The 27,505-nt window shown below is 44.3% G+C and overlaps 1 protein-coding gene across 2 annotated transcripts; it reads left to right on the plus strand.

Moving 5' to 3' along the window:
- The first annotated feature begins 182 nt into the window (after positions 1 to 182).
- On the plus strand, positions 183 to 19,256 carry LOC119878397 (phytanoyl-CoA dioxygenase, peroxisomal-like). Of its 2 annotated transcripts, none has more exons than XM_038589023.1 (9): positions 183 to 551; positions 2,261 to 2,319; positions 4,790 to 4,900; positions 5,532 to 5,700; positions 10,383 to 10,464; positions 11,668 to 11,849; positions 14,122 to 14,271; positions 16,816 to 16,950; positions 18,941 to 19,256. In XM_038589023.1, the coding sequence occupies exons 1-9, from the start codon at positions 198 to 200 to the stop codon at positions 18,992 to 18,994; spliced, it is 1,296 nt and encodes a 431-aa protein (XP_038444951.1). In that variant the 5' UTR covers positions 183 to 197; the 3' UTR covers positions 18,995 to 19,256. The 2 variants fall into 2 exon arrangements, with proteins under 2 accessions (XP_038444951.1, XP_038444952.1); XM_038589024.1 differs by lacking the exon at positions 18,941 to 19,256 and adding an exon at positions 15,550 to 15,613 and having other exon boundaries at positions 16,816 to 16,951.
- Positions 19,257 to 27,505: the final 8,249 nt, after the last annotated feature.

Below are 27,505 nucleotides of genomic sequence, written 5' to 3' on the forward strand. Positions count from 1 at the left end.
AGGGACTTTCTTTTTCTTGAATGAGAAGCCAGTATGTTTCGGCAACCTCAGACTGGATCCCCAAATTCCTCTTTGGATCAGCACCTTACTTGTATGGGTGAACGACCATGTGAATTGTCAGAGCATCTGCACAGGGAGGGAGGGGCACAGTCACGTGGGATTAAACAGACTGAAAGTCCCGGTTGGGAGCATGGGTCATGTGTTGGCTCATTTCTCCCTGGACGACCTTCACCGGGTTAGAAGCCCTTGAAAGGATCTCTGCGATCTCGAGGAGCAGGGTGTGCGGGCATCCATCCTCTCCGCCCGGGGCGCCCAGTGCGTGGACCCAGGAGGCCCGGGGCATCTCCGCACGACGGAGAATCCGGGAGTTCTACGCGCTCCGCCTGGGCCACTACTGCTCCTCATCAGCTCCCACCCCCCCACGCCCAGCCCTGCAGCAGCTGTCAGGCCCTGCTGAGCCGTCTCCTGTCGCGGCCATGAACCAGCGCCAGGCAGCCGCCCGCCTGCGCGTCGTGCTGGGACACCTCGGCCAGACCTCCGCCAGGACCGGCGTATCCTTTGGGCTGCGGGAGCTCGGGCTGCAGGAGGGGTGGCCTCCAGGGTCCCCTGGGTCGGCGCCCGCGTCCCCGTGATGGTCCCGCCTGTTCCGGGCGCCCGGGGCGGGGGGCAGGGCGGCAGGCAGCAGGGGGCATCCGGCCGCCGGGAGGGCGCGGGCAGTGCGGGCCCCGGGGCTGATGCGCGCCCCCAGCCCCCGGCGTCCGCGCCGTCCCGGGCCCGGGGCCCCGCGCTGCGGGCGGAGAGCAGGCGGCGTGCGCGCAGCTCCCCGGGCCTCTGGCCGCGGCCGCCCGGAGCCCGGGAAAGGCGAAGCACGGGCCCGGCACCGCGCGCGGAGCTGCCCGGGGCGGCCGGGCGGGCGGGCGGGCGGGCGGCAGCGGGACCCTCGGGCCGGGCCGGCCCCCTCCGCGGGGGAGCCCGCTCTGGCCGCGGCCCCGGCGCTCCCCTCCTGCCCGGGACCTGCGTGCGCCGCCCGCCGCCCGCCGCCCGCCGCGCCCAGGGGCCCGCGCTCTCCGCGGCCTCGGCCTTCACGAGGGCAGCTCGCAGGCGCCGTGGGCGCCACTGCTGTGGCATCCAGGACACGTCGCTGCAGGACAGGGACACCAAGTTGCCGGATAGAACCGGGTCTCCTGATCCCTCTGGGGGCCACTTCGGGGAGCCTGGGAAACGCTGCGCGCGATTTTCCCTTAAGCCGCGGGACTAGTCTCTGTCCTGCTGTGGGCAGGGTCCTGAAACCTTTCCTACAAATGAGACTGGCTGTTGTAGGATTGCTCTGAGTTCCAAGCCGCGATGCAGCGGTAAACGAAAGTCCAGCCGCCCTCCCACAAGGCTGATGAGGTGATCTCATCCGACGGGCCAGAAAGCAGAAACCCAGGCCAGGGGAGAGGCACACTCTTGACCGAAGCCATTTAACTAAAGCAGTGTGTTCCCGGGACGGGCACCGTCAACAGCAGCTGGAAACTTGCTAGAAAGGCAGATTCCAGGCTCATCTCTGACCCTGGACTCCAAACACCCGGGAGTGGGGCCCAGCCATCTGTTTTCACTTGTTTCGGATACATGCCCAACAGTGAGAAGCACCAACATACTGGGACTAGGGATAACTGGGTCCAGTCTGGTACTGCTGTTAACATTTGATATCATGGGCCCCTGGGTGGCTCAGTCCACGAGGCATCTGATTCCTGTTTCTAGCTCAGCTCTGGAGTGGAGCCTGTTGATTTAATGGACTCTTTATTTAATTTTTTAACGAGCCTTACTCCTTCTCCTATTTTGGTCTGGACTGCCACTAACTTCAATACTTCTTTTGAAGAGTACATTGCTCCTCACTGTTAGACATGAACCTTACAATGTTTATTTGTTCAGTAGTTTAGTGGAAGGAATAGTCACATAGAATAAACTAGGGAAATCTATGAAGGAAACAGTGATGGCTCAAGTGTGGGCTCAGCCATTCTCTGCTGGGTGACCTTGGACCAGTTACTGAGCCCAGGGGTCCAGGCCACCTTCTCTGGGCAGCTGGAATGCTGATAAAGGTCTTGGGGCTTCCAGCCCCTCCTCAGGACTTTGTGAATTGAAATGATGGAAGCAAGGGCGCATACCTGTCATCAGCTCTGTGTGACTTCCCGGATGAGGGCTAATCCAGGGCCAACTGTGGGTTCCAGAAAATGCTGACTCTGAAATTTAATTTTATTTGCCTTAATTCATATTGTAGGTAGCTTACCCCACTTCGGGAGCTGTGTCTCCAAACAGCTTCCATCCTCCACAATTCCAGTAAGTAGATCTAATGGTCATTAAAAACCATATGATATACATATATACAGCTTTTTCTAGTGGTAATTAAGATATAAAATACAGGGGATGCCTGGGTAGCTCAGCAGTTGAGCATCTGCCTTCAACTCAGGGCGTGATCCCTGTCCAGGGATCAGGTCCCACATCAGGCTCCCTGTGAGGAGCCTGCTTCTCCCTCTATCTCTCTGCCTCTCTCTCTGTGTCTCAAATAAACAAAAAAACAAACAATAAATAAAATATTTTTTAAAAAAAGATATAAAATACAACATATCATGTTGTCCGGTGAATTTATTACACAGGGGGTGGGGCGCTTGGGTGGCTCAGTGTGTTAAGCATCTGACTCTTGATTTCTGCTCAGGTCATGGTCTCAGGATAATGGAATGGAGCCCCATGGAGGGCTCTGTACACAGCAGGGAGTCTGCTTGCCCCTTTCCGTCTCTGCTCACCCTGCCCTGCCTGTCCTCCCTCCCTCCATCCCTAAAGAGAATAAATAAAATTAAAAATATAATTCATGGGGCAGCTTGGGTGGCTCTGTGGTTTAGAGCCTTCCTTCAGCCCAGGGCCTGATCCTGGAGACCTGGGATCGAGTCCTGCGTCGGGCTCCCTGCATGGAGCCTGCTTCTCCCTCTGCCTGTCTGTCTGTCTGTCTGTCTCTCTCTCTCTCTCTCTCTCTCGTAAATAAATAAATAAATAAATAAATAAATAAATAAAATATTTTAAAAAAATAATTCATTATAAAAATCCTCTGTTGCCTGGACTTGTTCTAATTAAACCTAGGGAAAATGTTGAAGACCTTGACTTAATTTTTATATGTATTTTAACATTTAGAAAGGCAAAAAATTTTAGAAGTGTATAATCTGATTAATTCTTTTTAAAGATTATTTATTTTTTTATTCATCAGAGAGACAGAGAGACAGAGAGGCAGAGACACAGGCAGAGGGAGAAGCAGGCTCCATGCAGGGAGCCTGATCCGGACTGAATCCCGGAACTCCAGGATCATGCCCTGGGTGGAAGCAGGTGCTAAGCACTGAGCCACCCAGGGATCCCCTACCCCGGTTATTTCACATTCAGGCATGTTACACCTCATTGAAGTTAGCCCTTAGTGTGTGGTCATACTGCTCTATTAGGTAGTATCTTTGGTTTATCTTAAATTATCTTTGTAGGAGAAGACATGATATCCATGGAATATTATCATAGAGCCACAATTCTGATGTAAATTAATGGATGGGATGCTCTGAGTTGTGCATAAACTGACTTGGATTTTTCAACTTTGATTTCTTCTGAGAATGTATGATTTTTTTTGAGAATGTATGATTTAATATAAAACATAAAATCTGTTATATTTAAAATAAAATTAAAATATAAAATCTACTGGATTTGATTCCCACCTAAAAAACCATACTTATTCCTTACAAAACAAATTACAAAATCAGAGAAATAAAAGGAATTTTAAAAAATCATTCATAATTCCATTACATAAGGCAATCACTTAAAAAACATGTTTTTAAAAAAATTTCTCTTCATTAATTTCAAGTAGTGTCTTGGTTTTGTGCAAATCTAAGTATATTTTACTATTATAAGCACTGTCCATGCTATTAAGTCCTTCATTTTTTTTAAAGATTTTTTTATTTTTTATTTTTTTTAATTTTTTTTATTTTTTTTTTTAATTATTTATTTACGATAGTCACAGAGAGAGAGAGAGAGAGAGGCAGAGACACAGGCAGAGGGAGAAGCAGGCTCCATGCACCGGGAGCCCGACGTGGGATTCGATCCCAGGTCTCCAGGATCGCGCCCTGAGCCAAAGACAGGCGCCAAACCGCTGCGCCACCCAGGGATCCCTTAAAGATTTATTTAATTAAGAGAGAGAAAGCATAAGGGGTAGTGAGTGAGAGAGGGACAGAGGGAGAGAATCTCAAGCAGATTCCCCACTGAGGCCATAGTAAGCCATGGGCTCAATCTCAGGACCCATGAGATCATGACCTGATGTGAAATTACCAGTTTGCACCTAACCGACTAAGCCACCCCAGGGCACATGCTCTTCACTTTTAAAGCCCGAGTCCTATCTATCCCATTGAGTGGACATAAGTAATTAATTATTCTTCTATTTTTTGGTGACAGTAGTTAATGTTTTGGATTTAGACCTTTTCTAAATACATGTTGAGTTTAGGGGTTCCTGGCTTGCTCAGTCAGAAGAGCACATGACTCTTGATCTTGGGGTTATGAGTTCGAACTCCATATGGGATATGGATATAGGGATTACTTTTAAAAAAAATGAACAAACTTAAAAGAAACCATTAGACATTAAATAAAAAGGTTCAGATATTTTCTTAGAGTAAATAAAAAATAGAAATGCCGGATGGAAGAGTAGTAGAAACATTTCTCAGGTTCTTGATACATAGTGTTGGGTTGTGATTTTTCAGTTGGACTTATTTGAAAGTTTTCTTTCCTTTAGGTATACTCAGGATAATGATGTCCTAAGCCTAGAACAGAGAAAATTTTATGAAGAAAATGGGTTTCTTGTCATTAAAAGTTTGGTGTCTGACCCGGACATTCAACGCTTTAGGTACAGTAACCTTTCATTATTTTAAGAAATATGTTGTATGTTTGCAATGGGAACATGGGTAGTAAGAGTAGTGTGTGCATGTTCAGATATTTTTCAGGGACTGGTTACTTGGGAACTGGTTGGGAACATGAGCTCTGGAGCAAGAAGGGCTGGCTTTAATCTTAGCCCTTCTACTTAATCTTGTGTGCCCTGGGGCAATTTACATTCCATGCCTCTCCTTTCTCATCTGTAAAATGGGGATAATAGTACTGAGCCCTAGTGTTGTTGTGAGGACTGAATAAGGTAAAAGACACACAGAGTGCTTCCAACCGGGCCTGGCCCATGGAATGGAGGAGAGAAGTATTTGCCATTGTTACTCAGATGCAACCAAATCACAAATTTTCCCCCACTGTTTTCTTAGGCTAAGGAAGATGTGAGTTCTCACAGCGAATTCTGGCCTCACAGTGAGGAGGCAGGGGCTTGTGAGCTGGCCATTTCCTCACCCTATGCTCAGAGCTGCTCAGTCTGGCCTGGAGGTCAACTTGGTGCAGAGACACCATCTCCTCAATCTTTGTGGATCTTTCCACAGAACTGGCCAGGCAGGTGCCTGGAGCCTGCAGTAATGACATCATCTGCCAATTTCATTTCCTAGGGACCAGTTTGAAAGGATCTGCAGAGGGGAGGTGAAACCAAAACAAATGATAATAATGAGAGATGTGTCCATTGCAAAATCAGAATATATTCCAAGTGAAAGGATGATTTCAAAGATCCAAGACTTCCAAGAAGACAAGGAACTCTTCAGATACTGCACTCTCCCTGAGGTTGGAGAACCTTCCTGTGTTTTCTTTGTTTTTAGGTTAACAGCCCACCGACATGCCTGCCCCAGGAATTGCTGCTTTTCCTTTCTCTGAGCCCCTCTCTGGTGGTTGTAGAGCAGTGGTTCTCAGTTGGAGGAGCACATCTGGTGGCGCCTGGAGCCCTGTAGGGTTGTCACAAGGTTTGGTCTGTAGAGCCTGGGCATGCCGCTAATGGAGCCCAGGGAGCCTATAATGCACAGAACAGCCCCTCCCCCCAATTAATGAATTATCCGGCCCCAAATGTCAATACTGGCCAGGTGGAGATACCCTGCTCTGGCGCTTGGTAATTAACCTGGTGGAGAAGGGCGGGAATTCTGCAGTGGAGAGGGGGAGCCTCTCTCACACTGAATATGGGCATATCAACAGGAGTCACATTGCAGATCCCACTCACTATACATCCATTTATTGTTGCTTTTGTTTCTGTGAATCTGGTAGTAGAGGTTTAAGTAGGTCTTTAGAGTTAAACTTGTCTAAAAAATTCTCATTCTTTAAGCATAAATCATGTTTATAAAGTTATCCACATAATATAGAACATGTAAAGTGAAGTCTCCCAACGTTCAGCCCCACTCACTGCCAAGCTTTTAGGTGTATTCAACTAGAATTCTTTCATGGCCATGAAAATGCATACGTAACCCCCCACGTTTTGTGTATCACGGGAACAAACTGGTTGTCACCGAGTCTTGTCCACTTATAATAGATCTCAGACATCTTTCCATATCACTTACATATTATCACTTATGTATCTATATCATACTTGCAAATTTCTGCATAAATATATGACAGTTTATGGATAATTTATTTAGAATGGTTTTAGATTGTTTATTGTTTTTTAAAGATTTTATTTTTTCATGAGACACAGAGACAGGCAGAGACATAGGCAGATTGAGAATAAGCTACCTGTGGGAAGCCTGATGTAAGACTTGATTCCAGGACCCCAGGACCATGACCTGAGTCAAAGACAGACACTCAACACTGAGCCACTCATGTGTCCCTTGACACATGGCACACTTTTTTTTAAGGGGCACTTTGCATATAGAACATTTTGGAAATTATAACCCCAAATGCTAGTAGATAATTTGACTTAATGGGAACCTGGCTGCTTTAGTTGGTAGAGCATGGGGGATCTTTTAGTTTTTAAGAGGTATGCACTTTTTTTTTTAAGATTTATGCATTTATTTTTGGCATGAGAAGGGGACAAGGCACAGGTTGAGGTAGAGGGAGAATCCTCAGGCAGACTCCCTGCTGAGTGCAGAGGACGACACAGTGCTGGATCCTTAGACCAAGATCATAACCTGAGCCCCAACCCAGAGGTGGACATTTAACCAAGTGAGATACTCAGGATATTCATGAGATATTCATGAGAGACGCAGAGAGAGAGGCAGAGACAGAGGCAGAGGCAGGCTCTTCACATGGAGCCTGCGCAGGACTTGATCTCTGGACTGGGATCATGCCCTGAGCCAAAGGCAGATGCTCAATCGCTGAGCCACCCCGGTGTCCCAGTTGCATGTGGAGATTATTTAAAATTTAGAAAAAAAAATACTTAAATAAATAATTAAAAAAAGGAAGAAAATTGTCCTCATGAGAAAAGACTGTACAGGCAGGCCACCTATCATGTCCAGCCCCTTGGGTTGGGGACAAAGGGGGACATGGCCCCTGAATCATCTATTCTTCCCAACCTCAAGTCTTGCAATAGAAATGGAACTTGTGAGCATCGATCAAGGAGGAAAAGCTTGAAGTTAGAGGTAACTTGTGTTAGATGAATCACGATGAGGCCTCCAGGGTTCCCACCTTTTGTGTAACACGGGAACAAACTGGTTGTCACTGTGTTTTGTCCACTTATAATAGACCTCAGACATCTTCCCATATGACTTACATATTATCACGTGTATCTATATCTATATCATACTTGCAAACTTCTGCATAGCATCCCATTGTATCAATGTACCACAGTTTATGAACCATTTATTTCAAATGCTTTTAGTTTTATTTTTATTATTTTTTAAAGATTTTATTTATTTATTCATGAGAGACACAGAGAGAGAGGCAGAGACATAGGCAGAGGGAGAAGCAGACTCCTCACACAGAGCCCGATGCCGGACTTGTTACCTGGACTGTGATCACACCCTGAGCCAAAGGCAGAGGCTCAACCCTGAGCCACCCAAGAGTCCCGGTTGTGTGTGGATATTACTTAAAATTTAAAAAGATCTTTAAACAAATGTTAAAAAAAAAGAAAGAATATTTTCCTCATGAGAGAAGACTGTACAGGCAGGCCACCTATCATGTCCAGCCCCTTGGGTTGGGGACAAAGGGGGACAAGGTCCCTGAATCATCTATTCTTCCCAACCTCAAGTCTTGCAATGGAAATGGAACTTGTGAGCATCAATCAAGGAGGAAAAGCTTGAAGTTAGAGGCAACTTGTGTTGCCTGAGGCCCTGGGTACCCGGAGGCCTCCAGGGTTCCCACTGTTCTCAAGTGTGCACCATGCACCTACTGGTTCATGCAATGACTTTTAGGAGGTGGGTACGATATAGTAGTTGGGTATTTATTTCAATATGTATTGGAAAAAGTAGCTGGTGCATCAAACCTATGACTTCAGGAATATTATTAATCAGGATAAGACATGAGTTAATTTAGGAAAATTATTGACTAATATTGGGCAGTTAGCAACATATGCTAGAAATGGTAAAATGTCTCTTGAGTCACTGAAGTTTAGAAAATACTGGTAGGAGATGCTGGGCAGGCATGGCCCGATGGAGCATGTGAGTCTTGATCTCAGAGTCGTGGGCTCAAGCGATAGAGATTACTTAAAACCAGGAAACAGGAAAGGAAAGTATATGAAGAAATATATTTGAGGAATATATTCTTCAAAGAAAATATCACAAGAAAATATAAAAGATGACACCCTTTATAAAAAAAAAAAACAAATATGAGCCCCGACTCCTAGGATTTGGGACCATTTCGAGTGTTTCATGCTCAAATTGCCAATATGGCTTATACGGGAGATCAAGTAGTGAGAAAGCAGTAGAAGAGGCTTCATTTTTTGAAGTCAGACAGAACTGGAGATGGAATACCGTCCTTTTCGTTGAAATTGCTCTGCCACCTTGGGCACTTTATTATCTGCAGGATAATGATCATTTAAAGGATCTTTAATTCCTGGGGGCATTACTTTTCAGGGATTGTTGTGAGACTTAAGTGGCTGACACATAAAGCGCCTGGCAGGTGGTAGGCATGCAAAGCTGAGTGCTTTCCTCCCTAGTGGGTTAGATGTAGGAGGGAGCACACCCGCTGCCAGACCTTTGGCCAAATTCAGCCTCCCCACCCCGCCTCTGCTTCCTCATACTCTGTAACTGCACCTTGCTGTCAAGCACCAGTGCCCATGTCATTATTTAACATCCTTCCAACAGAATATAGATGCCATGGGAGGAGGGACCTGTTCATCTCACTCCCTGCTGCGTGTCCTTTTCTATCACTGTCTGGTTTGTAGCCCTCAGTGAAGAGCTGTGGAAAGGGAGGTGGCCTGACTGTGAAGTGTCCCCCTGTTGCTGTTCTCTTGTCCCCTGGGCTCTGCATGGCAGCTGCACGTTATTGGGGCCTCTCATGGTCCTTTCATTTATTATTCTCTTTAATGATTCTACTTATTTGAGAGAGAAAGTGAGTGAGATCAAGAGAGATCATGAGTGGCAGGGAGGGGCAGAGGGAGAGGGAGAAGCTGACACCTCTCTGAGCAGGGAGCTGGACATGGGGATCATGACCTGAACTGAAGGCAGATGCTTAACTGACTGAGCTGCAATGGTGTCCCCCTACCACCTTTTTAAAAAGTGACTTCTACACTCTAGGAGTAGCTTGCAGTCACGACCCCGAGATCAACAGGTTCATGTTCTAGTGATTGAGCCAGCCAGGTGCCCCTCGTGGTCCCTTCTTATGAAGAGTCTCCGTGAGGGGAAGAGGAAGGTGCCTTCTCCCTGGGCATCTATGGACAGTGTCAGGTGAAAGGAGGGTATTCCTGCCCTTCCCAGTCGAAAGCTGAGAGAAACTCTTCGCATTCTCATAGAAAATGGGGTTTGGTTTCCAACTGGCTTAAAAAGCCTGTTTAAGGGCAGCCCCGGTGGCCCAGCAGTTTAGCGCTGCCTTTGGCCCAGGGTGTGATCCTGGAGACCTGGGATCGAGTCCCAAGTCGGGCTCTTGGCATGGAACCTGCTTCTCCCTCGACCTGTGTCTCTGCCTCGCTTTCTCTATATCTCTCATGAATAAATAAATAAAATCTTTAAAAAAAAAAAAAACCTGTTTAATTCAGAGTGTTACAGATTTCCAGTGCTGAGTTTTTCATTCTTTGTTTGCAACGTTGGGAAATACCAACTTTTTTTTTTTTCCTTTAAATAATTGTTTGATAGAGAGGGAGAGGCAGAAGGAGAAAACCTGAAGTAGACCCATTACTGTGCAAGGACCCCAAGGCAGACCTGTATCCTATGACCCTGAGAACATGACCTGAGCTGAAATCAGGAGTTGGATGCTTAAGCAACAGACTCACCCAGGCACTTCTACCAAGTGTTTTGTATAACTATGTGCATTTTGACTCTTGTACAAATAAGTGTACATTGTACTACGTGGTTGTTTATTTGATTTCTCATGCAACTCTTTACTCTTAGATTCTGAAATATGTGGAGTGCTTCACTGGACCCAATATTATGGCCATGCATGCAATGCTTATAAACAAACCTCCAGATTCTGGTAAAGTGGTTTTATTTGTTAAGTAGAAGCCAAAAAAAAAAAAAAAAAATAGAGAAAGGTAAAGTAAGAAAAAGTTTCAAGGATTCAAAGGATCGCTTTGTGTATAACTGCTGAATATTAAAAAACAAATGTGGGGACGCCTGGGTGGCCCAGTGGTTGAGGGTCTGCCTTTGGCTCAGGTGGTGATCCTTGGGTCCTGGGATCTAGTCGTACATCAGGCTCCTCGCAGGGAGCCTGCTTCTCTCTCTGCCTGTGTCTGTGACTCTCATGAATAAATAATAAGATCTTTAAAAACATAAAATAAGGGCAGCCCAGGTGGTTCAGCGGTTGGCGCCACCTTCACCCCAGGGTGTGATCCTGGAGACCAGTGATCCAGTCCCATGTCAGGCTCCCTGCATAGAGCCTGCTTCTCCCTCTGCCTGTGTCTCTGCCTCTCTCTCACTCTCTGTGTCTCTCATGAATAAATAAATAAAATCTTTAAAAAAAAATGTGTATATACTTTTAAGTCTTAAAACAGTATGTAAAAAAAAACCAGTATGTATCATAAGAATCGTGGAGTAGGGATTTCAGATGTCAACTATATGGTTATTTTTTCTTACTTTTAAAGATTTTATTAATTTTTTTGAGAGAGAGGGAGAGACACCATAGAGGAAGAGAGAGAAGCAGATTCCCTGCTAAGCAGAACCCTTTGCAGCTTGATCCCAGGGCCCTGAGATCCTGAGCTGAGAAAAGGCAAATGCTTAACCCACTGAGCCACCCAAGAGCCCTTAGAGGCCTTTTATTAACTTAGTTAGCTGATATTTTTTGCATCAGCCACTTAGAAGGCTAACAGGGAACCTCAAATTTGGTTGCTCTCTTCAATTACTCAAACTTTTTTTTTACTTTTTGAATTCTAGCTTCTATGCCCAAACCACAATTACAAAGGAATAAAACACAATAGAATTCATGACATGTGTATGAATTGCTAGTGAATGTTGTGTGTCAGTAAGTCCTCGGCTCCCAGAAACCCAGAAAAAAAATAGAGGATCTGGAGTTGTCCTGTGGATTTGATATTCAAATTTGATGCTTATCTCTCTGGACTGATTCTCAATAATGTTGTTTCACTTCTTTGGGTTTTGTGGGAATAGTCATTGCTGTGGTTTTGCAGGCAAAAGAGATGAAATCTGAGATGCAAGTGTGTATTAACAGCAGGTTCTGTTTCAGGCAAGAAGACATCCCGCCATCCCTTGCACCAGGATCTGCACTACTTCCCCTTCAGGCCCAGCAATAAAATTGTCTGTGCTTGGACAGCCATGGAGCACATCGACAGGAACAATGGCTGTCTGTGTGTGTTCCCAGGCACACACAAAGGCTATCTGAAGCCACACAATTATCCCCAATGGGAGGTATGTCTGCGTAGAGGAGGCATCATTTTTTTGTTGTTGTTTTTTGTTTTTTGTTTTTTTTTAGGTTAGCTTTTTTTTGTATTTTTTTATAGGGTTCGATTTTTCAACCTATAGTATAATACCCAGTGCTCATCCTGTCAAGTGCCCCCCTCGATGCCTGTCACCCAGTCACCCCATCGCCCTGCCTGCCTCCCCTTCCACTACCCATTGTTCCTTTCCCAGAGTTAGGGGTCTCATGTTCTAGCTCAGAGGAAGAATCTGTTTTTTGTTTGTTTTTGTCGTTGTTTTCTTTTAAGATTTTATTTATTTATTTGAGAGAGAGAGAAAGAGCACAAGCAATGGGAGAGGAGGGGAGGAGAGAGACAAAGGGGAAGGGAGAGGGACAAGCAGACTCTGCTGAGCACGAGTCAGATATGTGGCTTGAACTTCGCACCCTGAGATCATGACCTGGGTTGGCATCAAGACTTGGACGCCCAACTGACTGAGCCACCCAGGCACCCCTAGAGGAGAAATCTTAACCAGAATATTGTTTGTTTTGATTTCACATCACTCTCCCTAAAGAGCTTTAACAATCAGATGGCATTTCCTTCCTTACAAAACATCATTATAGGATTTACAATTAGGGTCAGGGAAGATTCAAGGATGTCAGGTAAAATAACCATTTTTCCATCAAGAAGTGTTGGAAAGCTGACCAGTGTGGGGCACTTTGGTAGGTACTATATAGGATATGAAATTATCAAGCCCAATTGCACAGGTAAGATGTCAACACTTGCAACACCACATGCATGTGTAAAGTGCCAACTACTTCTTACCCACTGATTGATGGCTCTTGGCATAAAGAAGAGAGAGGAATCATCTCTTTACTGCTAGAGAGACCAATGAAGACTCTGGGGAAGCATGAGTAGTATTCCATTGCATGACTGTTACATGGTGTATGGAATTGAGCTAGTTGAGGATGGAAGAGTATAGAAGGCTTTTGAGCCCATGAATGGTGAGATCAAATTGATCCTTCAATAATGATAATCTAGAGGCTTAGAGCAGGATATACTGGAGGTAGGGCTCCAGAGGCAGAGAAACCAGAGAGGAGATGATAAGTGTTTTAGGTATCAGACAATATGGTCTTGAAATCCCATAATGATGGTCAGAAAGAGAAGAGCACGGGTTGTTAACGCAGGAAGAATGAATGTGGTCTGTAGGAAGTAAAGAATATGGCTTTCAGGACTTCTGTCTCAATTAGATTCTTGCACTGAGGATTAGTGCCAAGGAAAATACTGGGGTCTGGATTCTGATATAACTGAAACTGTGAGATTCACAAATTCAGTTGAGTTTTGGGGAAAGTTTGGTGCAGGCAACAGAAGTGGGCTGTGGCTGACTTAAGCCAAACGAAGTGTTTTGGAGGGTGGCAGGCACCTGCTGAGTCCATGGAAAGGCTGGCTAGCTCTGATGAGCAGGAGAGTGGGGGTTATGTTCAGTGGGAACACTCGGGGTGGGGCACCTGGTGGGGTCAACTGAACTGTGATCATGACCAGTGCCTTCCATCTTCTGCTCAGATTCAAAGTGACCACAGTGGGCGGTTAGATTGACTTAGCTTAGGTCACGTATCAACCCTGGCCAGGAGAGAAGTGCACTGGATGAAAACCACAACTGAGTCCAGCAGGAAAGCAGTCCTTTCCCCAGAAGAATGTGGCACAGTCTCAGGAAGGGAAATGTGATGCCGTCCTTCCACCATAACTATTACTTAATGAAATAACTGACTTGGGAAATAGTTATAAAAAACAGAATGTTTTAATTTACTGTTTTTCTTTCCTTACTCTGCATGTGACATCAGTGCTTTCTGAGCTGAGAAAAATTGAGATTTTCTCTCTGCTGGTTTGGGAGAACAATTAGCTTCTTAGAGGTACTCCTGAGTTATAGAAGAATGGTTCAGGCAAAGTTCTAGGTGAGGAGAATATCATCCTGGGAAAGAATGATTATACATTCAGGCTTGAAAGGTGATCTCCCATGTTAACTGCAACATGCAACGTTGATCTAGATCCTCAATATAATACAGTTATGAAGGGTGAGAAGAAATTTCAGCATCTTCCTTTGCCTCCCTAAATCCATGATTTTAATATCACAATGTGACTTTCACAGCCACACATCTGAGAAGCTTTTGTATATTTGCAGTACCTGTTAAGAATCTATTTATCTTTCTCTTGGAAGAACTTAGGAAATCTACTTTTTAGTCATTGGGTTCCTCAAATACAGAGTTGGGTTCTCTTATGTGTTCTAGGGGGGCGTGAACTTAATGTTCTATGGGATCCAGGACTATGATGAAAACAGCCCCCGCGTGCACCTCGTGATGGAGAAAGGAGACACCGTTTTCTTTCATCCTTTGCTCATCCACGGATCTGGCTGGAACAGAACTCAAGGATACCGCAAGGTATGCATTACATCACCGTGCTTTCCAAAGACGAATAGGTTAGAAGCAAAAATGTCAAGATATGTGAAACTTTATGAGATTTGTGATGTTTAACTAAACTGCTCTTGCTCTGGTTTATTTACCAGGAAATATATTTGATACCACATTCTTTTTTGCTAAGTTATCAGTAGGAGGCCATGTGACCTCCGGTTCCCAATCCTACTGATCGTGAATTAGGAACATTCATAGAGTTGCTTGGTAGCCCACAGCCTGTGCTTTTGGAGACAGAAAGAATGGATGATGTACTAAAATCTTAAAATGGGAAATGGATATAGGAACCATTTATGACGGCAGTTTATAATAGCTTTGTTATTGAATTGGCTGCCCAGAAATAAGATTTAGCAGCGAGCCATGGTTTTTGCCCCTTAGCTATGAATATATTAAAAACCTATTGATTTCATTGCTTGCATTAAAATTTGACAAAATTTCCCATATTCCCAGATTTCTCTCTTCTCAAAAATTCAGCAGCTCTGACAGTACTGTGGACTGACATTATTCCACATTACATGGCTCTTATTACGATATATAGGGGGTTTTTGGGGTTGAGTGAAGCGTGCCAGTTTGTCACACCAACACCCATTGTCTCCCTAGGTGCAGGGTTAGCTACCATGTTTCATCTTCCATTCATTCATATTTCCACCAGGTCAACAGGGCCAGGATGAGGGTGAGGCAAGAAAGCCCTCTCCTCCAGGGAAAATTTAGCAGGGGTCGGGGGATGGTGCCAAACACCTCAACAATCAAGTTAAATGATAGTTTAAGGCAGTATTTAGAAAATCAAAATCAATGCAAAAAATACCTTGATGAACACAATGCCAAAATTTTAAATAAAGACTAGATCAGACTCCCCACCAACATGATCCTCAGAACTGTACAAGCAGGGGTACAGCCACAATGACATAAATAATATGAATGTTCATGAAATTCATGAATTTGGCCATTTATCATGTGTCCTTGGTGTCAAAATTCAACTTGATATAAAAAATGGAATTTTATGTATATGCATCTGTATCAAAACAGCAAGCTAAGACAAATAGTCTTAAAGTCTGTATGAGTTAGAGAATTATATTACTTCCTATATGATCAGGGTTATAAACTGAGTAGGATAACAACATACTGAAAGATCTCATGTCAAAACCTGAAAATATAGTATAAAGTGATTACTGTATGAAACTAAAAGGTAAATGATAAGAAACCAAGTAATGTGATTGATAATATCCTAACTTTGTAATTTTTCAATAGTTTTTGAACTACTTTATTTGGGAAAAGATGAACCCCTACAAAAAGACTTAAAAATGCATATATGGTAATGTACTTATCCCCTTGGATGTCACTTTTTCTTGGTGTGGTTTGGGGGCTTCCATGGGAAATGGGGGTCCCTGTGTGGCTCAGCGGTTGAGCGTCTGCCTTGGCTCAGGGGGGTGATCCCAGTCCGGGGATCCAGTCCTACATCGCGCTGCTTGCATGGAGTCTGCTTCTCCATTGCCTGTGTCTCTGCTCCCCTCTGTGTCTCTCGTGAACAAATTTAAAATATATATATATATAATAAAAATTAAAAAAAAAAGGAAATGGAATTTGTGACTCCACTGTCTACAAATCTCATGTTGTAAGCAAAGCAGACAGCCCTTCTGAGAGGTGAGGTCATCTCAAGAGAAGAGAACTAACATGCGACTAGGAAAGTGAGTTTTAAGTTTATCTGCTGATAACCTTTTCAAGAATGGGAACAACCGGGCAGCCCCGGTGGCCCAGCGGTTTAGCGTGGCGAGCAGCCTGGGGTGTGGTCCTGGAGACCCAAGATCGAGTCCCATATTGGGCTTCCTGCAGGGAGCCTGCTTCTCCCTCTGCCTGTGTCTCTGCCTCTCTCTTCGCTCTCTCTGAATGAATAAATAAGTAAATCTTAAAAAAAAAAAAAAAAAAAAAAAAAAAGAATGGGGAGAACCAAGTAACCTCCTTTCCCTTAAGAAGGAAACAAGATGTGTACCTTATGTGAATGATCTTGGACTTCAAATGTCCTTTTGATTTGAAAGGGGTGGGTGTGTATATTATTTTCCTTTGCAAGGTATTTTTAATGTTGATTTCCCTGATCTTTAGACATTAAAATAACAAAGCACCACAAACTCAGCTGAGTAACTAACTTCTGTGACTAAGAAGAGGATGAAGAACCCTGGAACCCATTCCTGTTTAGGACTGGGGGATATGCACTAGCTAGATAAATCACATGTTAAAAAGTTTAAAGTCCTCTTACTCTTGTCATTATGTTCTCAGCCCATTTTGAAAACAAGTATCCCAGGGAGCTTAAAACCTCTTGGAATTTCTCAGTCAGCCTTTAGCTGTACCTAGGGGGAGAAAAGACTCCAACCCCAAAGAGGCTAATCCAAGACACGATGGAACATTCTAGAAATCAAATGCTAGTGAAATAGCTGATGTTCTAAAAGAAGACTTTCTGTTTGGTTGTTGCTGTTAACAGATTTTTTTCTCCCCCAATATTAATCATTTCACCCTGCACAGGCAATTTCCTGCCATTTCGCCAGTGCTGACTGCCACTACATCGATGTGAAAGGCACCAGTCAAGAAATCGTTGAGAGGGAAGTTATGGAGTTAGTACACAGATTATACGGAATTCCGAAAGATACCAGCTTGCAGGTACGTTTGTATGAGATGAAAGATTTATAAGACTATTTTCTTCAATGCATGACAATACTCATATCTATTTTTTTAAAGATATTCTTTATTTATTTGAGAAAGAAAGAGAGAGGGAGAGAGAGCATGAGCAGTGGGGAGAGAAAGAGGGAGAGGAAGAAGTAGACTTCCTGCTGAGCAGGGAGCCTGATGTTGGGATCAATCCAGCAACCTGAGATCATGAACTAAGTGGAACATAGAGGCTTAACCAGCTGAGCCACCCGGCAACTCTGTTATCCCTGATTTAATTTGGAAGCATAATGTGCATTGTTTAGAGCACCGTGCAGAAGCCTTGCTGAGATCCACTGAGAATTTCAGCTAATACTTGCTTCCCCCACGTGGGGCACCTGAGCATCCCAGACTTCTTTATGTCTTTTGGCCGCCCTGTGCTGTGTAGGCTATCCTGTTCCAGGACAGGCAGGTAGGAAAGGAAACAGCAGATCTGGAGGAGAGCAAATGAGCAACAAAAGCCACCTTCTGAATGCACATAAGGAAAGTTAAAGGTTTGGGATATTACCCATAGGCCTCCCTTAATTTCTCTACAACAGAGTATTTACATATATGCAGATCCAATAACTGTCCCAGAAGCAATTCTCAAGCAGGTTTCTGTGTGGGTCAGTTAGCATCTGGGGTTCCACGGAGCTGATGGCAGAAACCACTGATGCTTATCAAGAGGGGACATGAGACATTATTTCATATGCTTTGCTACTTAATACACAACACTTGTAAAGTAGTTGCGTGTAGCTAGTGGGCATTCAGTGCTGCCGATGATCCCCAGACAAATTACAGTCAAGCCAAAGAAATAAACATATTTGCCTGGTAGACAAAGACATTTTAGCCTCCGAACCAAGAGGCTGATCCTATGTTCCAATTTGCAGAAATCACCAATATATGTTTTCCTAGGGGGTGACAGGACCTCCACGTAGACTGAATGTAATGATAACTCGGCCCCTCTAGTACTGTGAAGAGTACCGCACACCAGCACTACGCTACTGGGCCACTGGGAATCACCTTCTGAAAGTCATTCCCAGCTGAAGAATCTTACTTCCCCCTTGGCCCCTTCTCCCTTTAGAACCTATGAATCTACCCCATATCAGAAAAGACTCTCATTTCTCATTTGCCGTTGGTGGGAAGTCTTGTCCTTCTCTCTTTGCCCAGTTTTTAAAACGCTTTTATGAAGGCATCCTATTTTGTGAAGTGGGGCTTCCGGGCAACACACTGATTCTTGCAGCAGAAAACAAAAGCATATATTGTGTTGGCAGTTTGTCAGGGTTGTAAATGAATGAACTGCCGCCAGTATTTATTTCAATTATTTGAGAGAGAGAGAGAGAGAGAGAGAGAGGAGAGAGAGAGAGAACGTGAGCAGGAGGTGGGGGTATGGGCAGAAGGAGAGGGAGGGAATCTCCAGCAGATTCCCCACTGAGCCAGGACCCCAACACAGAGTCCATCCCAGAACCCTGAGATGAGTTGGACTCTGACTGAGCAACCCAGGTGCCCCAAGAAAGTTTGTTGACTCAAAAGTCTCAGTTGTTTGATGAAGAACAAAGCAATAATACCAAATCACCCCAATACCAAATCATGACCTGATTTTCACTGAGGAGCAGATCACTCTAGATGAGGCAGCGAGTGGCTAAAGGAAAGCCAGACAAGGAGTACAGGTCTTCTTGACCAAACAGCATGCTAAGCCTGTTGAGGACACCTGTAGTCAACAGGAGCACCAATTGGCACAGGCTGACTGGCCTGACTGGCGTCTGGCTCTCTCAGTTTGTTCAACATGATTTCAGATGTTGACAAGTAAATTATTGGGAGTCTTAAAAAATGGTTTATTTACTGATAGGACCACTGTGAGAGTTTTTCCACTTAACTATTCGTAGATGCTAGAAATCTACTTTTTTCTTATGCTGAACACATTCCCAGTGTTCCGTGGACTCCTTGTGGTTGGCTTTATTTCCAGGATGTCTTTAGACTGGGAGGACAGCTGGTGAAAGGAAGAAGGACCAACCTTTGAAGTGGCCGTCTGCTGGAGCTCTTTGAGAGGAAACCAAAAGGAATCAAGATGCCTATGGAACCTGTTTTATTAATGAGCTGTCCTAATCTTTCCTGTCACTTGTTATGAAGATCACAACGCACTTACAGGGAACTTTATGGGATCTGGTTAGCTCTGGGTGAGGGGCTGTTGCTTTAATGGATGAACAGGTGTAACAGTGGCATATTACTATTGTCAGGAATACTACTTTGCACCTAATAAAGGTCACTGATGTCTAATTTAAGTGTGTTCAGTTACTTTCATCCAGTTAGCTCTTTGCCCAAGCAAGAAGGAAAGCTTTGAAACTCAGGGTCTGCTGACTTTTTCGCATCCCTCTTCTGGAAATCCCACCACCCACTGATTTCATGGCATGAGAGACTTCTCAGATCTAGAACACTGTCCTCTACACACACGTTTAATGAAGGGCATTGTGGAGTGAGGACAAGGGTGGATGTTCATGCTCTGACACATGTCCTTGTGTCCTTGAGTCCTTGCATGACTCTTCCAACCCAGCCAGCTTGCTTAAAGAAAAGCCAGAATTTTTCCAAATCTTTCTCTGTTGCTGAAGAAGGAAGACAAAGGTGACTTCCTCTGCTAGTTAGGCAGCTGGAAACCCTCAGCATTTATGAATGAAACCTAAACTCTCTCAAGGTACAGGGAAATTGTTAGTTTCGATTTCTAATGGGCAGGAACTGGGGAAATTTGTTTTTTTTTTTTTCATTTAAAGATTATTTATTTATGTTAGAGAGAGCACAAGGAGCAGCAGGTTGGAGGGGCAGAGGGAGTGGGAGAAGCAGACTGCCCGCTGGGCAGGGAACCCGATGGGGGCTCAACCCCAGGACCTGAGCCTAAGGCAGAGATGTTTAACCCACTGAGCCACCCAGGTGCCCCATGGGGACTTTCTTGTAATACAGAGCTGTGTTTCTACACCAGCTGAGGGTAGCAAAGACACATACTACTGATTATTAAGCATACCAGTTAGAATTTAGATCAGGAATAACAAGGAGTCCTTTTCTTTCAATCTGCTAAGCAGAAGTTGTTCTAAATGGACGTTCACCTTTTTTGTTGGTTTCTTTGAGGACGCTTTCTTTCCTTCTCTTTCTTTCCTTGTGAGAGAGCTCAGAGGGAGAGGGAGAAGCAGACTCTTTGCCTAATGAGGGCTCGATCCCCAGGAACCTAGATCATGAGATGAGCCAAAGGTAGATGCTTAACCTACTGAGCACCTAGGTGCAGGAGGACACACAGTTTAAGTTCACATCTGGCTGGAAACTGGAGAAGGTAAGACTATCCCTGACAGGGTTTAAGGAAATTGGATTATGGAAGAATTGTACATAAAATGTACATAAGGAATACGGTGTAATCAGCATGTATGGAGCACTGTTCTAGCAAAAACATTTTTTAACTCTTCAAATTTCAAATACATTTGAAAAAATAAACTTCAATAGGAAAGCAGACAGCACAGTTTATGTCCCTTAGGCATTTCTGGTTGCCAACTAGTCTCTCAGGAAACAATCCATTTCCCATTTGTTCTGTGTCCCTGGTGTCCATGAATTCATTTCCCAAACATCCAAGCATCCATTCCTATTCAGCGCAATAGGACTAGATGTCAAAGAAAGACAACAAGTGGAGGAGTTAGGACGGCTCCTTTTGTCTGTGTGGACCCACCTGGGAGAGGTGGGCAGGAGGATCAGCTGTAGAATGGAGAGCTGGGACGGGATTACCACCGGATCTTGGCAGAATGAGGAGCAGCCTGGTTTCCCAGTGGCTGTAAAGGGGAGGGATTTATCCTGGGCTAACCTTTTATTTCCCCAGAGGCTCACTTCCAAGGGCTATAGGAGGTACTCCAAGTGCAGACCAAAACAAATAGAAAGGGTCCCTTTCGTTGATGATTGGCACTGACAGCCTCAGAAAAACAGACCTTGGCTCCTGGTATCTGCTTGGAGTTCCTCCTTTGTGAGCCACAGACTGAAGCAGTTTGAAAAGCTTCTGATTGAATCAACAAAGGGTGGTAACCTTTCCCAAAGCCAATCCTAGTAATATGGCTGCATGGTTCAAACCAAATCCACCTGTGCAAGACCTTTTCCTACTAACCCCGGGCAGGCCGGCAACTCAGCTCCCGTACCCATCCTGTATGTACAGCATAGCCCATCACTTGGCCCTTGACTTTTCCGGAAGGGATGATGTTCTTTTTTTTTCATGTTAAGACCCTGCCTTCCCAAATAGAGAGGGTAGGCTCTTTGACAGCCCTGTCTATTCCTTTGCCCCTCCTGTCCCCCGTGACCACTTCCAGCACACTCACACTCGAGGCACGTACTATTTATGGCTTGTTCAATGTGAACACCAAACTTCTCATTTTTGTAGCTGTCCCTCCTACATAAGAGAGTGTCTTCTTGGAAATGTAGACACTTTACCTGCACGGTACCCATTATGATTCCCAGACATGTTTTTTTCTGAATGTTTCAACCACTTCTCCTTTTTTTTGAAATATATTTTACTTATTTACTCATGAGACTTACACACACACACACAGAGGCAGAGACATAGATAGAGGGAGAAGCAGGCTCCCTCTGGGGAGCCTGTTGCAGGACCGAATCCCAGGACTCTGGGTGGGATCATGCCCTGAGCCCAAGGCATATGCTCAACCACTGAGCCACCCAGGTGTCCCAGTTCCAACCACTTCAAATTCCAGGGCTCTCTTCACCAAACCTCTCCCCTATAGGTGGTGGTATGGGGGGGCGGGGCACTGGAAAAGTGGTGACTGTGGCTGAGTTTTTGCTCACTCATCAGAACTCTAGAAAATGTTTCCGTTGAATTCAACATTTTGTAAGTTTTAGTTTTATATTCTTTATTTTTTAAGTTTTATTCATTTTTAAAAATGTAATCTCTATACCCAGTTTGGTCCTTGAACTCATGAATCTGCCATCAAGAATCAGATGCTCTACCAACTGAGCTTGCTAGGCACCCCCAGTTTTGTTTTTTGTTTGTTTGTTTTTGGCCATGGGTGGATCCTGCACAGGGAGGGGCAGAGGGTGATGGAGAAGCAGACACATCACAGGGTGGGGAACCTAAAGTACAGCTCAATCCCAGGACCCCGAGATCATGACCTGAGCAGAAGACAGAGGCTTAAGTAAATGAGCATGCCCCCAGGTGTCCCCAATAGCCCCTAGGTTCAGTATTCTTAAAGAATTTTTTAAATGGTAGCAAAATGCACATAACACAATTTACCACCATCATCATTTTTAGGCCTCTAATTCAGTGGCATTAAGTACAATCTAATCGTTGTGCAACCATCACCGTCATCCATCTCTAGGACTCTTTGGCTTGAAAAACTGAAACTCTGTCCTCATTAAACACTAACTCCCCATTCCCTCTCCCCCAGGTCCTGGCACCCACCATTCTACTTTCCATCCCTATGAATTTGACTACAATGATAACTCAGACAGGGGGTGGTCCTACAGTATTTGTCATTCTGTGACTGGCTTATGTCACTTAGCATAATGTCCTCAGAGTTGATATATGTAGTAGGTGATGTGTGAAAATTTCCTTCTTTTTGAGCGCTGAGTAATATTATATTGTATGGATATACCCAGTTTTGCTTATCCATTCATCAGTCTGTTGACATGTGGTTTGCTTCCATCTTTCATCAAATGTGAAAATTGCTATGAACATGGTGTACAAATATCTCTTAGACACATTGCTTTCTTTTATTCCAGATACATATATTTATATGTATATTTTTAATATTTATTTATTCATCAGAGACAGAGAGAGGGAGGGAGAGACAATAGGCAGAGGGAGAAGTGGGTACCCTACTGAGAGTCTGAGAGAGACTTGATTCCAGAACTTTGGGATTATGAACTGAGCCAACGGCAGACACTCACCGATTGAACCATGCAAGCGCCCAAAGATACATATTTTTAAGTAGGCTCCATGCAAGGCATGGAGGCACTCACAACCCTGAGATCAAGTCCTGAACTGAGATCAGGAATCAGACACTTAAGTGACCGAGCCACCCAGGCGCCCCTGGAGAACTTGCTGTCAATTTTTTGGTATATATACCCAGAAATGGGGTTGATGGATCATATGGTTTTTCTATTTTTAATTTTTTGAGGAACCCTCATACTGTTTTTCAATAGTGGCTGCACCATTTTGCATTCTTGCCAACATTACATGAAAGTTCTAATTTCTCTACATCCCCACCAGTACTTGTTATTCTATTTTTGTGTGTTTATTTTTCTGGTTTTCTTGGCAGTATTCATCCTCACAGAGGTGAGATGGTGTTGTGTTAGATATTTTTAACTAAGGTAAAAATCTTAGCTCGTACTTCCAAGGACAACTGGATGCTAACTATGCCTTCACAATGACTCAGGGACAAACCTATTGTGAGGATAGCTAGGTTTAAGCTAGAGGGTTAGACAAGTTTAAAAAAATGAGCTGGTGTTAAGAAGGGGGGTGATGATGTTACAAAGCTGTTTTCTATGTTTATTGTTTATAAGGACCATGTAATAAAGCAGGCACGCTTTCTGATTGACTCTACAGAGGAAAGCCTTGCAAATGAAGCCCTAGCATAATGATTCTGGGCTTCCCCTCCCTGAACACAGATGGTCCCCCTGGAAGCTTTGGAGGAGGGGGATTTCACAGGAACGTGGAAGGTTTTGGGACTCTGGCTCTGCCACTTCCTAAAAGTTAACATTCCCGAGCCTGTTTCCTTACTGTAAGGTAGCAACACATATGTCTGACCTCTAGGGTGACAGTAGAGGATAAACAGGATAATATACTGTGGGGGCATGCAGCACTGTTCAGATTCTTTTCAGGAATAAAGAATTGGGGCCCCTGGGTGGCTCAGTCTGTTGAGTGTCCGACTTTTGATTTCAGCTCAGGTCATGATCTCTGAGTTGTGAGATCATGCGCCACGTTGGGCTCTGCACCTGAACTCTGGGCCTGGAGCCTGCTTAAGACTCTCTACCCCTCTCCTTCTCCCTACCACCTCCTCTCAACAGCTGATATGTGTGTGCACTTTCGCTCCCTAAAAACAAAAAAGAAAAGAAAAAAGAATATTATCTCTAGCTTTGAAAGGGCTGTCAGCAGATGTTCTTTCTGTCAGCCCTCTAGGGAGGGCCTCAGCTGCAGAGCTGCCTTGGTCTAGGTCATGTCCCTGCCCTGTGTCCACTGGCTGGTACAGCGTTAGAGCTGGTACTGCGTAGGGGGTATGAAAGCTGACACTTCTCAGCCCAACTCAAGGCAACTCTAAAGGGCCATTCCATTTCAGAATGTCTCTTGGCCAAGGGTGTCTCTAAGCTGTGCCTGCATTAGATGGTCCAAATCCTTTTAATTTTTGACTATGTAAAAGGAAAGCAACATATAAGTGGTTATTAGAATTTGCATTCCTTTCATAATAATGAGATTGAGGATTTGTCCCATCTTTATAGGCTTTCTGTGACTGACCAGCTAAATGCTGGTTTCTTCTTAGTTCTAGGTACACCTTCTTCTATAAAAGTTGTAGAAAAGATTTCACATAGCCATACATGACTCAAATGTTTTGAGAGATTAGCCTATTTTTTCTTTCTCATTCACTGCATGCCTGACTCCATGTTGTTATTCCCTGCCTCAGGGATTTTAACAGAAGCAGAATGTGATGTCCAGTCCTGAACCCACTGAGAGGGGCTGATATATGTCCTGGTAGGTAGGGAGGAAGGAGGGTGGGGACGAGGGTTTGGGCAGGGGTGATGTCTGAAGTATGTAACGAGGGCACCATTAATTAGATATCATGCAGACAGGAATGTGGCACATCTTGACAGTTTGTGAAGTTCCTGAGAAGTGGGTAACTCATCAGGCTTACTGGAACCACTCCAGGAAAATGGCCAGGCTCCGGAAGGCTCTCAAGGCAGGCTGTTCCCTGTGGCAGGTTGGGGCCTGGGTCTCACTTGCTGTCTCAGTCCTTGTCTACTATTTCCAGAGCAGCATTCCCTCTGCTTCCCATCCCTGGTTATCTCAACTCGGAGTAACTTACACCCAGGCCCCTTTCCCCAATGTAGGTGGGTACAAGATACATCATCCAGAGAAAAAGATCAATAAGGAATTGATGGTTTTCAATTAAACCAGAACCACCTAATACGTACATGTAGAACATTCCACCCCAAAGCAGCGGTGTACATATTATTCTCACATGTACATGGGACATTCTCTACAACAGAGCACACAAAGGACACAGGACAATTAGGAAAATGTAACTATCTCAAGCATCTTTTCCAACCACAGTGGTATGAAAATAAAAATTAATCACACAAAGATCCCCCAAAATGTGGAAATTAAGCAACATGCTCAACAAGTCATCAAAGAAATCGAAGGAGGAAAAATACCTAGAGACAAATGAAAACAGAAATACAATACAGCAAAATTTGTAAGCTGCAGCAAAATGATTCTAAGAGGGAAGGTAATAGCAATACAGGCCTACCTCAAAAAGCAGGAAATACCTCCAATAAACAATAAAATTTTACACCTAAAGGAATTATAAAGAGAAGGAAACAATAATTCAGAGCAGAAATAAATGAAAAAGATGAAAATGATAATAGAAAAGATCAATGAGGGGATCCCTGGGTGGCTCAGCGGTTTAGCGCCTGCCTTTGGCCCAGGGTGCGATCCTGGAGTCCCGGGATCGAGTCCCGCGTTGGGCTCCCGGCATGGAGCCTGCTTCTCCCTCTCCCTCTGCCTGTGTCTCTGCCTCTCTCTCTCTATGTCTATCATAAATAAATAAAATCTTTGAAATAAAAAAAATCAATGAAATTAATAACTGATCATTTGAAAAGATAAAATGGGTAAACCTTTAGTTGGAATAACTGAGAAAAAAAAGAGAAAAATATAAGTAATCAAAATCGGAAATGAAAGAGGACATTAGTTTCAGTTATGACTGTTTAGATACAATACCGAAGGCAATGATCCTCAGAGAAAAAATTGACAAGTTGGAATTTATACCAAAAAAAATCTCTACTCTGTGAAAGATGCTAAGAATGAAGAGACAGGCCACAGACTGGGACAAAGTCCTTATAAGACCTATACTAGGGCAGCCCCGGTGGCGCAGTGGTTTAGCGAAGCATGCAGCCTGGGGCGTGATCCTGGAGACCCTGGATGGAGTCCCCCGTCGGGCTCTCTGCATGGAGCCTGCTTCTCCCTCTGCCTGTGTCTCTGCCTCTCTCTCTCTCTCTCTGCATCTCTATGAATAAATAAATAAAATCTTAAAAAAAAAAAAAACCCACATACTAATACGATCCAGCGGTCCTGCTCCTTGGTATTTACCGAACTGAATGTGACAACTTCTGTCCACCCAAAAACTTGTACCCGGATCTCTTCACAGCTTTACCCGTATCTGCCAAGACTTGGAAGCAACCAAGAAGTCTCTCAGCAGGTGAATGGATAAGTAAACAGGTCCACCCAGGCAAAGGAATATTAGTCAGTTCTACAAAGAAATGAGCGATCAAGCCATAAATGACATGGAGGACCCTTAAAAGCATATTTCTGAGTGAAAAAAGCCAATCTGACAAGATCAAATGCTCTAGGATCCCAATTCTGATAATCTGGAAAACGCAGTACTGTGGAGAGAGTAAAAAGATCAGTGGTTGCCAGTTTTTAACTTTTGGTAAAGTATGAATAGCTACTTTTCCAGATGTGTTATTTCTACTTACTAATCCATACACTTTTCTGTCTTTGAAGGCTTTGGTAACAGGTTTCAGCTTTTTCTGTTTTGAAGATTACAGAGCCACTGACAGCATCTAGATATTTAGGGATACACTCTTTCATGATCTTGATTTTAAGTTAAAAAATATACAAGAAGTCTTGTGTAAAAGGAGGATTCCATGTAGAAAATCAAATCAAAGAGGAAAAGTTCTTGTTTGGTTTTAAAGATTTCTTTCAGTGAAGGTGTGACTCGGTGGATCAGTTGGTTAAATGTCTGCCTTCGGCTCAGATCATGATCTCAGGATCCTGGGATCAGGCCCCCAGCTAGTCAGACTCCCTGCTCAGCTGAGAGGGTGGGGCATGGGCTGCTTCTCCCTTTCCTTCTGTGTGCATGTTCTCTTCTCTCTCTCTCTCTCTCTCTCTCTCTCTCTCTCTCTCTCCTCCCTCCCTCTCAAATAAGTGAATAAATCTTAAAAGAAACTTTTTAAAGTCTTTTATGGGACCTATATTTTCTTGAATTAAATTTTGTAGTTCTAGAACAAATAGGCGATCTAAAAAGGTGTTTATCCGTGTTACTTAAGAACAGAGGCTTCCCTCTGTTGTAACCCACAAAAGCGAGAGGGACTGTGGTCATTAAGCACAAGCGCTGACTCCTCGAGTGTCCGCCTGAGAGAAACAGCACCTGGCCCAGGAGCCTCCCAACGCCTCCTGCCTCCAGGCACCAAAGCCTGGACATCAGAGCCTGCCTGTCCTCCCCAAAGGAAGCGCCCCTTGGAGATGAAGCCCCAGAAGAGGCTCGGCTTGGATGCACCCTCCACGAGG

Source organism: Canis lupus, unplaced genomic scaffold, assembly GCF_011100685.1.
Source record: "Canis lupus familiaris isolate Mischka breed German Shepherd unplaced genomic scaffold, alternate assembly UU_Cfam_GSD_1.0 chrUn_S1575H1764, whole genome shotgun sequence".
NCBI classification, from domain to species: Eukaryota; Metazoa; Chordata; class Mammalia; order Carnivora; family Canidae; genus Canis; species Canis lupus.